The 17518-nt window shown below is 43.6% G+C and overlaps 1 protein-coding gene across 7 annotated transcripts in view; it reads right to left on the bottom strand.

The window, feature by feature from the left end:
* Positions 1-17518, bottom strand: part of ASPH (aspartate beta-hydroxylase) — a 674605-nt gene that overhangs the window by 352786 nt on the left and 304301 nt on the right. For all 7 annotated transcript variants that reach the window (XM_078687254.1, XM_078687255.1, XM_078687258.1 and 4 more), the window contains one exon: positions 9679-9732. In XM_078687254.1, the coding sequence (XP_078543380.1) occupies positions 9679-9732 (54 nt within the window). The remainder of the gene's footprint in view (positions 1-9678; positions 9733-17518) is intronic.

The raw sequence follows: 17518 nt of genomic DNA, 5'->3' as shown, positions 1-17518 counted from the left end.
CTGTGCCAGTAGATTTAGGCGTCCCACAAGGATCTTCCCTTTCCCCCACACTGTTCAACCTCGTCATGGAACCTCTCGCCACCTTGCTCCAAGCATCCAATGTACAATTCCATATGTACGCCGATGACACTCAACTTTACCTAAAGCTACAATCCCCGGAAGATATCAAACTTCTGAACTCCACACTTAGAAACACCCAATCGTGGTTGGCCGATAACCACCTCAAACTAAATGCTCTGAAAACTGAGTTCCTGCTGATCTCACCTCCTGCGAAAATTACCACCACCCAAATCTGGCTCAAACACCTAACAGCACTCAATGTCCAACCCACCATCGTGGATTCTGCGAAATCCTTAGGCATCACACTTGACGCCAAGCTCAACATGCAACAGCACGTTAGCAAAGCAACGAAAGGAGCTAATCTCCAAATCAACACATTGAGAAAACTTAAACCCTTCTTCCCAGCCAAGGACTTCCAAACTGCTGTACAAGCCCTAGTCATCCCCCGCATAGACTATGGAATTGTGGCCCTCAGCGGACTCCCTCTATCAACAACCGCACCCCTAAGAGCCTCCCTGAACGCTGCCGCGAGACTCATTACTGGCTCAAGAAAACACTCGCATATATCCCCTGACTTAAAATCCCTGAAATGGCTGCCTTTTGAAGCCAGAATACAGCTGAAAATTGCCGTTATGACACACTCGGCCGTACACCACAAGGCACCCAACTACCTCACTCAAAAGTTGTCTATATCAGGAGGTTCGAGATCCAACAGAAGTACAAAAAGTCTACTCCTGAAACCTCGTAGATTCCGGAAGGAAAAAACATACAAACGCTCCTTCTCAGGAATGGCACCCAGGATCTGGAATGCACTCCCTCCTGAAACCAGGCTTATCTCCTCCACTGCATTCTTCAAGAAAGAGGTAAAGCCATCCTTATGGCCAAGTTCACCTGAACTTTACTGTTGTTGGATCAGAGACTTTGCACCGCTTTTTATCATTGGTTACCTGATTGTCTATTGGCATTATATTCTTATTTGATTGCGATCCTATTATGCTACTCACTTACTACTGATTACTATATGGTACACATTAGTTTGTTGAATCACCCTCTTGATGCCCCTACCCCTTGTTCTCTCTAATTCTAAGAAAATGGTATAAGCCATCCCTACAGCCAAAGTTCACCTGAACTCTATTGTAGCTGGATCAAAGACTTTGCACCGTCTTATATTACTGGTTACCTTATTGTTTATTGGTATTTTATCTGTACATGACTGCTATCCTATTATGCTACTGACTGTTATACTGTACCCAATAGTCTGTTTAGTCACCCTCCTGTTGCCCCTGTCTCTGTGAAGCGCTCTGATATCTGTAAAGATCTTGTTCGCGCTATATAAAACTTTGAATAAATAAAATAAATAAATGATGGACGGAATGCTGACATTGCAAACATTCTCCCCCAGTCAAAAGATCTAGGTTAAATCGGTTGTTCTTTTGCCCACTATGCCACCCCAGTTTGGACCCAGCCATATGCAAATCAGTCTTGACCCTGTGCCTCATGGGAACAGTCCAGACCAAACTGCCAGGCCAGGTTTGGTGATGATGTGAACAGAAATATATTATGGGTCACATGAATCTGATCTGTTTAGTTGGATTGATAGGTGGACAGCTGAGCTTGAGAACCTTTTTTGAGACAGCCATTACAAACTCCAGGACTGCTTCAGTAAAAGGTAACAGGGTCTCTGAAAGTGCGAAGAGGAGGGCCAGCTTCTATGAAAGAAACTAGATATCCACTTTGTACTGTCTCAGCTTATGAAAGATCCCTTCAAGTCCATCCACAATGTTCAGTTGCCAAAGCGTAGGAGAACTTACAGGAGGAAATGTTCAAAATAAGCCTTTGAGAAACTGTTTAGCGGTACTGGAAGACCAGAACAGTTGAAATGCGGAAGATCTCCTGAAACTGGAATTGGCTGCCAAGTGGAATTTGATGGAAGCGTGAGCTAGAAATGACCAGGTGAAGGAAGGAGAATTTCTTCCTGAGAGGAGGAGAAAGGGTGCATCTTAGCCTGATGACACAAGATGCAAAATCTTTTCCATTTGAGGCGATACTATCAGCACAGGCCCTAGCTAGGATTTCTCTAAGATCCGATGGTATGTTCATGTGCTGGAATTCTTGGAAAATGAAGAGCCTTGGGATCCAGATGGAGCACTTGGCCCTGATTCATTGTCAATAGAGTGGGAATTGTCTTCAATTCAATGTGACACTCTTGACACTCTTGAGATCGGAGAAGCAAAGCCGTAAACCCGTGCTGGTGTGTCCATGATGGAGAGATGAGAATTAGCTTGCAGGGTTCTGTTTTCATTTTCCTCAGAACTCTTGGGAGGAGAGGAATCTAAGGAAAAGCATAGGAAAAGATGCCCGACCATGCAATTGAAAATGGATTCACCTATGATCCCAGTTGGTGATGCCAGCTTGCCAGCATTTGCGGTTCTGGGGGGTGGCAAAGAGGTCCAGATTTGGCTTGCCCCACCGGAGAAAGATGTTGTGTAGGGTCCTCTGGTTCCCGCTATAGTGTTCTGCTTCCCGGGAACATGTTCCACTCGCAGACGCACCTTGTGATGGATGGACCATTCCCATAATTTTTGTGCTTCCAGGAATAGCAGGTGGGCTCTTGTGCCACCCTGCTTGTTGATGTGGTGTACGTTATTGTATTGTTCATGCAGACAATCACTGCAGAATTGTGAACTCTCAGCAAAAATGACTGCAAGGCGAGATGTACTACTTTAAACTCTAGTAAGTTGATGTGTAAGTGACGTTGAGCTGGTTGCCATTTTCCATTCACTTGATTATCTTGGAGGTAAGCTCCCCATCCTTACATGGAAGCATCAGTAGTAATGACTAGAGGGGATGTTAGAGGGCAAAAAGAGTCCAACTGACAGATGTTCCTGCTTCGTCCACCAGGATAAGGCGCTGACCATTGTCGGAGTGACCTGGATGAGGTCGAACAAACCAGTCATCTGCACCCACTGTTTGTCCAATTCCTCTTGAAATGGACGATTGCCTAGATGACAAAATGTAATGAGTTATGCAAGAGGACAACATCCCCAGATGCGAACCGAAAGAAACTTCTTTCTTTGAGTTGGCTGTGCCACTGTCATGAGTCGTAGTTCTCTCCTGTGTGGGATATGTGGTGGAGTATGTTGTGTCCAGTGTGGCCAAAATTGTTATGATAGAAGATGGAATGCGGATTGATTTCTCTAGATTCAACATGAGACCTAGCTGTTTGAAGAGATCCATGCAAGCTATTGTGTAAGCACATGCGGTGCATTTGGAAAATGCCTTGACCAACCGGTCGTCTAGCCAAGTAAAGACTTGATGGTTGTGTTGTCTGAGAATATTTGCTATATGTGCGAGGCACTTTGAGAAGATGTGAGCGGCGGATTTGAGGCCAAAGGGGAGCTTCTTGAACTGGTAGTGGCTTCCAGCTAACGTGAACCCTAGAAATGTCCTGTGTTTTGGATGGAAGGGTGTGGGAAAATGCGCATCTTGGAGGTCAAGGGCTGTCAAACTACCTCTGGTTCAAGAGCTGCAGCACCTCTTGCAGCGTTACCATGCGGAATGATTTGTTCCTGAGGAAGACGTTGAGATTTCTGAGGTCTAGAATCGGTCGCCACTTTCTTGACATCTTGAGGATTAAGAATAAACGGGGAGTAGGAACCTTTCCCTCTGTGGGCTATAGGACCTCTATTTATAGCTCCCTTCATTAGTATGATTTTAATCTCCAATTTGAGAAGTTGTAGATACTGGAGGATGGAAGGTTGGGGGGGGAGTTGATCTTTGACGGCATTCCAATGTGTGGCTGAACTGTATTAGGTCTAGGACCCATTGATAGTTGGGAATTTCCTGCTATCGATGGAGGAAGTTGGTAACTCTGCCGCTGAGGTGGGAGGCAGGAATAAAGGAAGCAGCTAGAGACTGAGGTACATCATTGACGTTGGTCGTTGTTCTTTCCTCGACGTACTGATGGTCCCCTTTGAAGAGGTCTGACATATTAGAATTGTGGTTGGTTCCTCTGCTGGTATTGGTGACAATATTGTTGAGCGGATTAGAAGTATGAGAGGTAACGATATCGTTGGTAGACGCCTCAGTATGAAGGTTGTCCTCTTCCATGTGAGCCATGAAAAGGCACTTTCTTAAATTGTAAGGTCCCCAAAGACTTAGCTGTGTCAGTGTCAGCTAATTGCCGGAAACCGGTAATGGCAAAATCCATGGCGCAATCTATTACTTTACAAGATGTGCGCTCACCAAAATGCAAAACCTTCTTGCCCTCTGCTTGGACATCCTTTGTTAACTGGTCAATGCACAGAGCAACGTCCGACCACATCTGTTGATCATACCTTCCCAGACGTGCTAAAGAGTTGGCTGCCTTAACAGTTAGTGTTGACATTGAGAAAAAAAATTTCTCAATATTAACAAGGCGCGTACCCTCTTTATCTGTAGAGGCTGAGATGGGTGCAGAGGAGTTCTTGGAGCGGTGCAGGGCTGCTTGGGTGACAACGGTATCCCGTTTAGGGTGCCCAGTAAGACATGCAGGACCATCTTCAGGAGCCTTGTATTTTTTGTCAAGGTGCAGTAAGACTGCGGCTTCTGAAAATGCGGTCTTCATGACCTCAAGCCTTTCTTCCCAAATACAAATCGATAAAAGGCATAGCCCTAGTAGATTTAAAGAACAGCTCCTTAAAGTCATACAGAAAACAAATCTGTTTTCTTTGTATGTATTGGGAGAGCGAACCTTTTTGAAGCTCTCTCTGGCGAAGAACCTGCCAATGGTAGAGTTGGAGATGAGGGAAATGGTATCATGTAATCATCCCATTCGGTATTAGTGTCTGGTACCTCACCTTCTTCCCTACCATCTTTTGAGGATGCCATTTGCAGAGTATGCAGAATTTGCGTATACAATAGTTGTTGTGGAGGCAGTGATGGTGAAGCCTGCCTAGGTGGAGTCATTGCTGGTGAAGTTGGAGGTCTGGTGGGAGGCACCGATAGAGGGAAGCTCTGGCGATAATCACTAAGCATGAACTGCAGGTCAGATGCCATAGATGAAGGTTGCGAGACCATTTCTTCTTGATACTCATGATGGCAGTGCTCAGCAGGAGCATTATAAGTTTGTTCATAAAGCTACTCATCACATGTAGTTGACACTTAACATGCAATTCACATGGACAGCATGCCACGCCAAGGGGACCTTCTTCAATAGAGTCATCTTGATCCAATAGATGTGTGTAATAAATAAGACACTTTACTGCGAGAAGTAAGTGCAGGAGTGAGAAGAGGATTTGTTTTGTATTTTCTGATATCTGCCCCGCCAACTAGGCCATCTCAGAAAGCTTATGCTTAGAAGATGTCTTCGCCGATGGTGGTGTCTTCGTCGACAGGAGTGCTGTCGACAGTAGTGCCTTCATGGAGATGACTATGTTAGGCATTGACGGTATAGGTGTTTGGCTCGTCAATAAGGTTGTCGTCGACCGTGATGATGTCGTTGAGAATGCAGCGAGAGTGGAAGTAATGGTGGTGGACATCTTCGTCATTGACCGCGTGGATGACCCTTTCCTCGTCGACGGTGAAGCACTCTGCCGCAGATGGTTTTTTGAAGGCGTGGGTGATTTTTGTGGTGGGTGAGACTCTGAAGTCGCTTTTGACAATAGTTTTTCTGTGGATGGCGAGAAGGGTCTTGCCTCATGTGAGCGTTCTGAGAGGGAACCATGAGGGGATTTTTAGAGCATTTTTTGGGAGGCTGTAGAGAGAAATGAGCAGGAAAGAGTCTCTCTCTTTTGCGACTTTCTGGAAGAAGATGAGGAGTCTTCACTTTCAGTGTCTGACACCGTCTCCTTTCTTGTTTGATATTTTTGAAGCTATAAAAGTAGCCGTCTACACATGGTTCTTAAGAGTTTTCACTAAAAAGCAACAACATAACTTACAATCTGTAGCTTTATGCGATAAGTATAGGCAGTAGATGCCGTCCTAATTAGATACCTGTGTAGAGCCTCTTTTTACCACAGTTAGTACAGCATCTGAAGAGATCCTTTTTTGCGTATTTTGACATGGAAAATCAAATTTTAGCAGGCAACAAATTGAGAAACACAGGTGTTTTAATGTGTGTGTGTCCGCGTGTGTGTGTGTATATGTATATATATATATATATGTGTATCTAGAGAAAGAGCGAGTGTTTCATCTCTGAAAATAACTGAAGAGTTGCCTGGAACAGAAAACTTCTGAACACGGTGTGTGGTAAAAAAGGATCTGAGGAACTTCGAGCTTCTCACAGAAGTATTCTAGACGATGATACAACCGTTAAAACGGTTAAAACCGAAGTTTGGAAACTATTTTTTTTTTTTTTAAATGACTATGATAGGTTGCTATACTAAGGGGCTTAGGCCTTTTCTAGTCTGTACCTATCAATAAACTGCTTTCTAAAGGTACCGGGAGACTCCCTTATCGACAAAGGGAGGTGATTCAAGCATGTGAATCAATGAAAGTTCCAATACTGGAGTAAAGGTAACACTTTGACAAGTCCCTGAGGCATTGGCTGAAAATAACAAGGACTTTTGCTCTTTGACGGAATTTGGGTATGTAAACGAGAGTTGCGGGCTGATAGGGGATGTGTTCGGATAGAAGACACCACACACATATGTCATGTAGATCCAAAAAAGATGTCTTCTTACAGCAACTGCGATAAAGATAAATCCAGAAATTTTAGGACAAGACATCTGACCTAGTCCCTGTTGAAAGCTGTGAGATTCCATTTGTGAAGCAGAGAAGATCTATGGACCAGAATCAATGAGACAGTTAAGTTTTATTGCTGAGTAAATAGTTTCCAGATCCAGTCTGTCACCTGAAGCATATTTATAAGATAATACATCTGTAGGTAGAAGAGCCCATAAAAAATTCTTCATTAATAAATTCAGTATAGTACTGTGTTACTGGTGATGGATTTGGCAGCAGAAATGTGTCTTGGTCTGGTTACTTGGAAAAAGTCAAATTTCAGTTCACATTTAGTGCCAGTTGAAGGGAAGCATGCAGCGTGTAATAGATGCACCAATTTGTGGGAGATAAGGAAGATCTGAGCTGGGATGGTAGTGTGAAAGAAAGGTAGAATCATGAGTTGGTTTGTTTAGAAGAGGGACCAAGAGGGCAACTTTGAAAAGGGGGGTGCCTGACCCCTCATAAGACAGACAAAGCGATTTCAGACATCTCAAATTGCTGGATTAGTCGTTTACACAGTTTCATCAAAAGAAGACAGTGAGGTGGCCTGTGTCAAGACGAAGAGCCATATTTAGAGTTTGGTAGATGGGATACTCGGTCACAAATGTAGATAATATATCATCCGCCATATCACAAGTGTCATAGGCTATAATGTGTTTGTAAAACAACGGACTGGATATCTGCCACATGTTGAACTCTAATTAAGGTCTTAAGTTTAGAAAGGCAGTTTTGTCTAAGCAATCAAACAGCTAGAGCAGAGAGTACTAAAGAATTGGTGGTTTAAGAAGGTATTATGTCCTGATAGCGTTATTTTAATGCGGCAAAAATAATAAGAGATTTAGGATTGTCTGGGGAAGCCTCAAGTCAAGACAAAAGGTAGATTTTGGAGTACACACATTAGTTGTGGTGGAAAAAAAATTCTCTAGCCAGATTAGAAGAGCTGAAGACTTGCTGATAAAGGTAGACTTTGAGCATTTAAACCTGGACTACCAGAGGGACAGTTTTTTCCAATCCGTCTGCTTACACGGGGCTCTAAATTCGAACTTGAACACAGTTTATGGCGCCCAGTAATTATCAGGTGCAATAAAGTTCACACCCTCGTTAAATGTTAGCACGTAAAATCTGCCAGAATCTAACAGGGGGACAGACCACGGTATTTTATTGTGACATGCACATGTTTGTGCTGGATACTTGCCGAAATTTCGGAATAAGTGCAATTTATTGGACTAAATGACCAATCCCAGGCAGCTGGAGTTCATCAGGTCCAATAGAAGGAACCTACCCCTCCGGTGCACTATTAATCAGTGTCACTGTGATCTGTATAATAAGACTGGTTTCTGACACTGTATTTTCAGGTCTTCCTTTTAATCTTTCCAGCTGAGCCATTCGAGATGGCAAATAAATTGTTTGGCCCTTAATCAATTTGTGGAAAACCACTTATTCTGCGCCTTATTTATATTAAAGCCTACTCCCTTACCTGGGTCTAACTAATTTAGTGTAGCAACATTTTGGCTGTCAAAGTACAAATAGTCATTTAAAGTTAAATACAGGAAAACATGCATAGCTTTTTGCAAACCGTAGGTGCTTCATGACAGTAGCAATAAAGAGACAAAGCAGGCCATTGCTGGACAGCAAAAAACACAGTTAAGTTTAATGACAGAAGAAAACTACACATCTGTGCAGGAATGCTAGCCAGCGAGACTTGTGTACACGGAGAGCTGCTGTTCTAGGTGGGAGGAATTGAGTTTAGAAGCGGATATTGCTAATATGATAAATGGCACAAGAACCTTTGTCGCTGTCGTCTTCAAGTTTCGCCATTGACATTTAGAAATTCCTTACAATACAAAAAGAAAACATTACTTTCCATCACTTTCGGACATGACAAAAACTAAATGTAAATAGTGGAAGCATTTTAACTGGTAGGGATGGTAAAGAATGAGCAGGCCCCTGTGATTCAGGAAGATCTGAGGAGATTGAAGAGTTCAACTTTTAATTCAAATCTATTGGCTTTCCCAATAGAGAGGGGTGTGGTGTCGGTGTGTGCGTACACACACACACACACACACACACACACACCCACACACACACCCACACACACATTTTACAAGCCAGGTGATTGTCATTTTACAACCATAACCGAGGCTTGGCAAGGAAGAAACTGTATACTCTCTATTCTGTTACTCTACTTCAAAAAGACCCTCAAAATATAATCTCAAATCTTTCTCTCTATTTCTTCACATCCTGCTCACATCAGTCCTCCTACCTCATGAGCAAGCCACCAACATCATGTATTCTCCCAGACTCTTCTTTTCCGCATTATTGAAAGCCTTTAGTACACCCATGTGGGCATTGCTGGTTAATAATCAGAGCTCCATTGCATTCATTTGTAAATAGACCCAGGTAGAAGTGACTTTCGCAATGGTACCGTGTTGTGCTTACGGCACTGCATACACGATTAACACTAGCAATCCTTAAGAGACTCCCATGTCTAAGAACACTGAAAAAGCAAAAGGTAATAATCAAGTTTCTACTTGAAGGAGTTTTCAGACTCCCAAAGGCTTGAGCTTAAACTGGAGTCCAAGGAGAAAGATGCCTTTTAACATGTACACTGCATACATTTACAGTACACTCAAATTTCAAATACATAAAGCTGCCTACTAGGTTTTCGTTCTGCTTCAGGGCAGCTAGGCCACTGGGCTAGTGAACGCACACTGCAGCAAAGCAAACATCCATTACTGCCACCAGTAAAACATATTACTAGCACAAAAGGTGGCTCTCAGGAGTGGACACAAGTGACCAATCATAAAAAGTGACCCAATCTATAACCGGTTGTTATTTTCAGTTTCACAGTAAGCACTTAAGAATAACACGTTGAATACCACGCTAGATAAATTCTCCCATGAAACAACAGCTCACCTCTCTCATCTGGGTGTTTGTCAGAAATGTGCGTATTCTCTTGCTCCGAGGTACCTTGGAAATAAAGAAAGTCAATTAATAGTTCAGGAAGACAAAGTATAACTATTCATTCTGTAGAGTAAACAAACTGGAAAAAGGGCTCAAATGCTTTTCCTTTACCTCGAAGTCCTAGGCCACATGTATACTTTATGTAATGCAGTTCAAGCTATATAAAGAAGACACACTCAAATAAAAGGTTTCAACTGCTTAAGATGTACAGTATCTCAAAGTTAAAAACTGCTATTCTTTGGAACAACTTACCTGCAGCCCTAAGAAAGGAAAAGAACATTAAGCTTCTAGAATACTTTTGAAAGAGCGCCTCTTGACCTCGTTGGTTATCACATAGAACCATTCTTTACAAAGAATTAACAAGTAGGTACTTTGCCACATGACATCTACAGAAAATGTATTTTATCTCTAAAATAGTTTCGCAACCATCTAGAAATATGATGAACTTCAACTGTGTGTTCATTCTCTGGAAGATCCAATGATAAACAAAATCCTGGTACCACACTACATAAGACGTGGGAGCTAATTACACAGACAAGCTCCACATCAATAGAACAAAAGTGGATTTTTAATTTTTCTTCATTTGGATTTACAAGTCACAGGAAAGTATGAAGATTTCACACAAACTTTTAAAATAATGAATTGGGTATGTACAAACTTGGGGAGTACGCCACTAAATCAACCTGGTTCAAACATCAAGCAGGCCCTTCCTTGTGGTGTCAAAGAGGCTACCGTCAAGAAACCAACTTTGCTCTCTGTTTTATACATTGTCTAAAATGGTTTCCTGTTGCACTACATGCATGAACAGATACTTACAAGGTAAGTAATATTTTCAGTTTGTGGAATGTGTAGCTTTAGATACATGTGCTCTGCATGGATATAAAGTAGTTCTCCCCTAAGCAGTGGCTAGCCAGAAGATGTTGCAATGCACACCAAAAGTGTGCGTAATACAGCTTGGCCAACATTAGCTTTCTAACATTGTAAAATACCTGCACGTAATGTTTAGTGAATGTGTGTGGAGTGGACCAAACAGTTGCTTTACAAATGTCAGCTATGGAAATGTTACTAAGGAAAGCCATGTAGGCCCACCTTTTTGCGGGTAGAGAGGGGGCTGGGTGGCGTAGGCAGTTGTCTTTTGGCTTTAGCGTAGTAAGCCTGAATGCATTTGACTAGCCACCTGGCTGTGCCTGCTTTGGAGCGAGCATGGTCTTTGTGTTGTTTTAAGAATGAGACTGTTGTTGAATTTTGCAAAAGGGCTTTGTTCTATCAATATAGTATATGAGAACTCTTTTAGCGTTTAGTGTGAGAAGAGCCTCTTCTGCGAAGTAGTCTGGGTGTAGGAAGGACAAGGGGCGTTCAATAGTTTGGTTAAAGTGAACCAGAAAATAGAAACAAGTTGACGGACCAATCAGTTAGTACTTCAATATCTCACTGCTCCCTTATCAGGATTGTCCTGCACGGGACTCAGGCACCGGTCACCTTTTGGTGCCTCTGATTACAGATTGTCACAAAGGTTTGAACAAATGGAGGTGCACTTAAAGTACAAAAAGTCCAAATTAGTTTCTTTTCGTCTTGGATTTCAAAATTGACAATGGTGCACAAAGACAGCCAACTTGTTTTGTTTCTCAAAAACCAACAGAGTAGCATCCGAGTAGGAAAACGTGACCGCTTATCACTGTGGCCGCACCACTCGATGCTGGAAATATAATCCTAACTTATGGAACTGGCGTCAAACATGGAATAATTGTATTCCTCTATGGTTATGCACTCCTGAAGGTGTTGATATTGCCGGAGTCTGGGTCAATCTTTGTTACGAGCATTTATTATAATCAATTACTAGCTTCTACTAAATTGAATGGCAGTATGATCTATTAGGTCTGTTATCAAACAGTGTCTGGAGACGATTTCTGTTCTTTATGAATCACCGAATGTTATTACCTTGGCGTGAGATATATATATACTCTTTCGTTACCATTTAAGCCCTGATGAAGTTTAAAAAACTGTTGATTTTTGAGGAACGAAACGCGGTGGCAGTCTTTGTGCACCATTGTCGAGTTTGAAATAAAAGACGAAAAGAAAGAAAATAATTTGGACTTTTCATATTATGTTCAGAGCACCTCCATTTGTTCAAAAAGTTTGGTTAAAGTGGAAGAAAGGATGGCTCTTTCATCGTCCACCTGAAAGAAGGGTTCCTAGAGGGTAAAAGCTTGAAGCTCACTCACTCGCTTGGGAGATGTAATGGCAACTAGAAGGCTACCTTCCAATTGAGAAACTGTAGAGGGCACAAATGATGAGGCTCGAAAGAAGGCCCATGAGTCGAATGAGGACAACGTTAAGGTTCCAGTTAGGGGTTGGGAGTACCCAAGGGTGAATAACCAGTTTAAAGGCCCTCCATTAAACCTTTGATGATGTGGAACCTGAACATAACCAAGTGTTCCCTATTCTGAAGGTAAGCTGCAACTGCAGCTAAGTGGAGATGGACAGACGTATTAGTAATGAAGATCCTGACGTCTGCAGATAAAGCAGATTGGGAAGAGCCAGGTCTTAATGGCTTTTCGAAAAGCCTGGTGGTTCTGGATTGCTCTGATAGAAGCAGGGAGCGAATTCCAGAGCTTCGACGCCAGACTACAGAAGGAACGACCCCCAGCTCTAGCGTTCAAAACGTGCGGCATGCAAACCAGCGCTTGATCGCCTGACCTGAGCAGACGCCGTGGCACATGAAACTCTAACAGATTGGCCAACCCCAGAGGTGCCTGTAGCGTCAAGATCTTCTGCGACACACAGAGAGATTCAAATTGAATGCGTTTCTCAACAGGCAGCCAATGAAGTTTCCGGAGCACATGGGAAACAGAACAGGATTTCGGAAGGGCCACCAGAATGCGAGCTGCTGCATTCTGTACTCTCTGCAGACGCTTGATACTGGTTTTGTTAGCGCCTAAATAAAGGGAATTGCCATAGTCCAGTATGGATAGGTTTAGGGTGACAGTAATGGGCGAACCTTTTCCATTTGGCCACATAGCAGGCCGGCGTCATGGGTCTGCGGACCTCCTTAATGATGGTCATACACGTGGGGGGCAGAATGAGGTAGCCAATTCGCAAGATTGAACTGCTTGGGGTTTGGATGCCTGACTGTGCCATAATTGTAAACTTAGCTCCCTTACTTTATTTAGTGGTGAAAAAAGATTAACTGATTTCTTCAGTTCTTCACCCAGATGTTAGATTGTCCACAATTGTAATGTCAGAACAATTGTGGAACTTTTTTCTATTTAAACTCAATGACAAAAACGTTTGCTTCTGTTTTACAAAAATTAACAGGTTTATTCATCAATATTTATACCTGACGAAACAGTCTTTAAAAGAGGAAGCCACTCAGGAGGATTTAATTTCCTACTGCCCATCTGAACAGTAATGACATCACTGGAAAGCCCATTAACCATCTCCTCAGGAAGTGAGATCACTGGATGTACCATCATCGACCTGCACAGGAAGGGACATCACTGGTTTCCTACCCACAGTACCCTAAGCTCCTCCCAGGACCTAGTTAATGGCGGCTGCAGCATGTCAAAGACAAGACCGCCTGCACCCGTTCGTGCTTGGACTGCACCCAGAACCCCGGTTCTCTGCTTACCCACTGAAACCCTTCTGCAGTACTCTGTGCTCTTAACCTTGGCCGACGCTCGCACATTACTGCCACCCCGCACCACACAAGGAAGAAGCATTCACAAGTGCCTCATGCAAAATCTCATGAACCCTCCCGTACCCTACACCCACCACTCCCGCACCAACAGCACCTGGCACTCGCTCACACAAACCAGCCACTTGCTCAAACAGTTCAAAAATCACCCGAACGGGGTCACGCTCACATGCATCTTGCTTAACAGCCGGTAAGATAGGAGACCTACTGCATGATCACGCTCTAGACCTGCTTTTTCTCACAGAAACATGGATAAACCCAACCTTGGCATCAGACTTCGCTACAGTAATCCCCGCCAGCTACAAGATAGCCAAGCAAGACAGTCAGTACAAGCCCGAAGGTGAAGTTGTTATCGTATTTAAAGATCCATCAGCTGCATCACCTACATGGGCACCCCCGCCAGCTACATGGAATACCTCATGTGATACACATCACAGTCAACTTCACCCTAGGCAGAACCCTTGTATACGGACTATGAGGACCCTACACCAATTTCGCCAGCAACCTCACAGACTTGGTAGCAACCCTCATCATCAATGCCAGCACCCTCACCCTCCTCAGAGAAAACTTAACTTTCACCTGGAAGACAGCACAAACCTAAACTCTACGGCCCATCTAGAAAGCCTCAGAAACATTGGCCTTTCTCAGGACCCACAACACACCTCCGGGTACCAACTGGACCAGATATTCTCCTCATTCATCATCACATTCGACAAGCCAACAACTATGGCATGGGTAGACCACAGCCTCATCATTTTCAGCATACCGACGGGAACTGCGCATCGCAGCTGGAAAAGCATTTCAGAAGAAGAGTGGGTTTCTGCCCTCTCCAAGGACCGCTCCGAGCACATGAGCAACTTGCTGAAAGCCATCAAGAACATCGATAGCTGGATCACTGCATCTGCAGACACCCTGGCTCCTCTCAAGCGCAACCCAACAGCAAGAGATCAACCACAGTACAGTTGGTATACAGAGGAACTCAGGCTGACGAAACATCACTGCAAGCAACTGGGGTGCAAATGCAGAATAAGTCAAGACACAACAGATAAAGTCTTATTCTAATCAGTCCTAAGATACTACCTCCAGCAGATATGGAACACCAAGTGCACAGATCTTGCAGATCGCAGCAAAGCCAGCAAACAGCAGCAAGGGCAAATTTTCACCATCCAATAGTTCACCACGTCTTCAGCCATCTCCAGCAACATAACCCTCTTACAAGACCTTTACAACAAGCTCTCTGAATGTTTCAGTTACAAAGTCACCTTCATATACAGCAACTTCGACCCTCAACCAGAACCCAACTTCTCATCATGGCTGATGAATGAACCCTGACCTCATGGCCCGCTATCACCACCGAAAAAATCACTGCTACCATGAAGACCATCTACTTTGGGCACCATCTGACCCTTGCCCCCACCAAGCCTTCACCTAAGGACCCCTACTGATCAAGCACTAATACCCATCCTCAAAGCCTCCATCGATTCAGTCATATTTACAGACACCTGGAAACATGCTACTATCATGCCTCTACTAAAGAAACCATTTGCCGACCCAACCATGCTTTCCAACTACAGACCTAACTCTCCCCTACCATAATCAATAAAGGTCATACAGAAAATAATCAACCAACACCTCGCCAACCACCTCACCAGCTCCTCAACGCGACACAGTCAGGATTCAAGCCCAACCACAGTACAGACAGCACGCATCGCAGCCAGAGACAACCACTGCATGATCCTTGACAGAGGAGACACAGCAGCCCTCATTCTCCTGGACCTCTCCACTGCACTTGACATGGTCTCACACCCCATCCTCATAAGGCGCCGGCACGAGATTGGCATCCAAGGACCCGCTCTCTGCTGGTTCTCTCACAAGCTGTTAAAATGGCACCTTACTCCGCAGAAGCCTGCACACTCACCTGCAGAATGCTTCAAGGTTCTTTGCTCAGCCCGACCCTTTTCAACGCACACATGACCCCTCTGGCCAACGTCATCAGCACACACGACATCAACATCCTCTTCTACACAAAGGACACACAACCCATACTCTCCTTTGTGTACAAGACCCTCAACACAAGACACAAGTTCACTGCCTGCATGACCGAAGTCGCTAACTGGATGAAAGCCAAATTCTTCAAGCTCAACACAGACAAGAAAGAAGTAGTGAACTTCAGCAACAACACCTCACTATAGGACTCCAACTTGTGGCTGGCCGAACTTAGACCAACACCCAGAATCCAAGCCAGAAAACTTGGAAAATTCTACAGCAAATTGGACATGGCCGCACAAGGACACCCTCACTGCATCCAGCTTCCACATCCAAAAGATGCTGAAGAACTTCAAATGGCTCCCAAGCAACCCTGGGAAAACTGACACTCACGCCATAGTCACCAGCAAGTTGGACTATGAGAATACTCTCTACACTATGATAACCAAGCAACTCACTAGAAAACTACATACCATTGAGAACTCAGCAGCCAGACTCATCCTCAACCTCCCATTACAACACAACACAATGCAGGGTACTCCACTGGCTTCAGATACACAAACGTGCTCAATTCAAACTCCTCACACACCAATTCAAGGCACTACAAAACTCAGGCCCCCACCTACCTGAACAGTTGCTTCTCCTTCCACCGACCACCCAGACACCTCCGCACAGCAGGACTCCTATTCGCTCAGATACCACGCTTACACAGAACCAGATCAGGAGGACTGGCGTTCTCTTGCATCACTCCTAAAGTGTGGAACGACTTCCCACTCCACATCAGGGCCTACTTATCTCTTCTTGAATTCAGCAAGAAGCTGAAGACCTGGCTTTTCAATTAACCTACCTTAGCCAGGGCTAGGGACACCCACCTGCTCAGCGCCAGGATACCCTCGTCGGTGATAGTGCACTTTACAAATAACAAAAGCATAACACATCTTCAGGACCAAGGCTAGATAAGCGATATATCCAACTCCCTTCTAAGTGGCAATCTCCACCCCTACGATCTTTAACTACTTTGTGGATTGCAAAGAATTTCAGGTAGCTACACAGCCCTGATGCACTTTTTTAATGTAGCAAGTCATACCATATCTGGTATCTCCTTATTTATTCCCCCTCAAATGTTTTACGATTCCCAATTGCGGAGTTCATACTCTACTTGTAATATCCACACTTAATTACATATTTCATAAGGCTGGATATGCAATTTAAAAAGTGAATGATGTTATATGTTTGACTGTGTTGTCAACATAAACAATACATTTACTGGTAAAAGAAAAGGTTTTCCAATACGCACAATTATAGGAACCATGGAGTTGGATAGTGGCCAGGTGTTTATCTCGTTCTTTATGTAAACTAAATTATCCGGTTAGTAGATCACCAATATTGGGCAATTGACTGAAGGACATACATGGTAACTTAATTCTAAATCACTATTTGGACCGCAGAAAATTCCAGGATCATTTAATTATGTTTCTAGCTTGCGAATGTTGGTTAGAGTATTTCAGAGTTAATCTACATGTCTCAGGATTGCCGTTTGATTCCTTTATTGAATTATCAGTCATACAGTATGTAACCGATAATGATGTATCTCTTTCCAAAGTCTGTATATTCAGCCTCTGAGGACCAGTGATGGCAGCCAACGTTGGGCTGGCGCTTATGAGGAAATCGGGCAGCAGCATGACTCAGAGGTGGGGTAGTCTTAAAAAGAATTGAAGGCCTGCTCCTGTGTTACTATATGGAACTCACTAATGAAGATTTGTGAACTTTATCACAAACATCCTGCCATTGGTCATATACAATTTCAAAATCTAATTTCTTCAGTCTCTTTTCGTCTTCAGTTGGTTTTGGGGGCAGTTGCTGTTCAGAAATTATGTTTCACGGAACTCCGAGATAGCCTGCATACTGCAGGTCATTGCGGCTGGGTGTTGAGCAGTCCCAGCCTTCTAATTCAATGCAGTGGGAGGCCTGCAACCTCCCGCACACTCGGACTACTATCTTTTTATTTTATTTTAACGACTTTTTCAAAGAAAAAGTTGCTAAAATAAAATAAAAAGATAAATATGTAATGCTAAGTTTTGTGTTAGAGGTGTTTGTATCCCCTTCTTGACA

The sequence above is a fragment of the Lissotriton helveticus genome, chromosome 4_1 (assembly GCF_964261635.1).
Source record: "Lissotriton helveticus chromosome 4_1, aLisHel1.1, whole genome shotgun sequence".
Lineage (NCBI taxonomy): Eukaryota > Metazoa > Chordata > Amphibia > Caudata > Salamandridae > Lissotriton > Lissotriton helveticus.
Note: the sequence above shows the minus strand (reverse complement) of the source record. Positions and strands in the feature narration are given on the sequence as shown.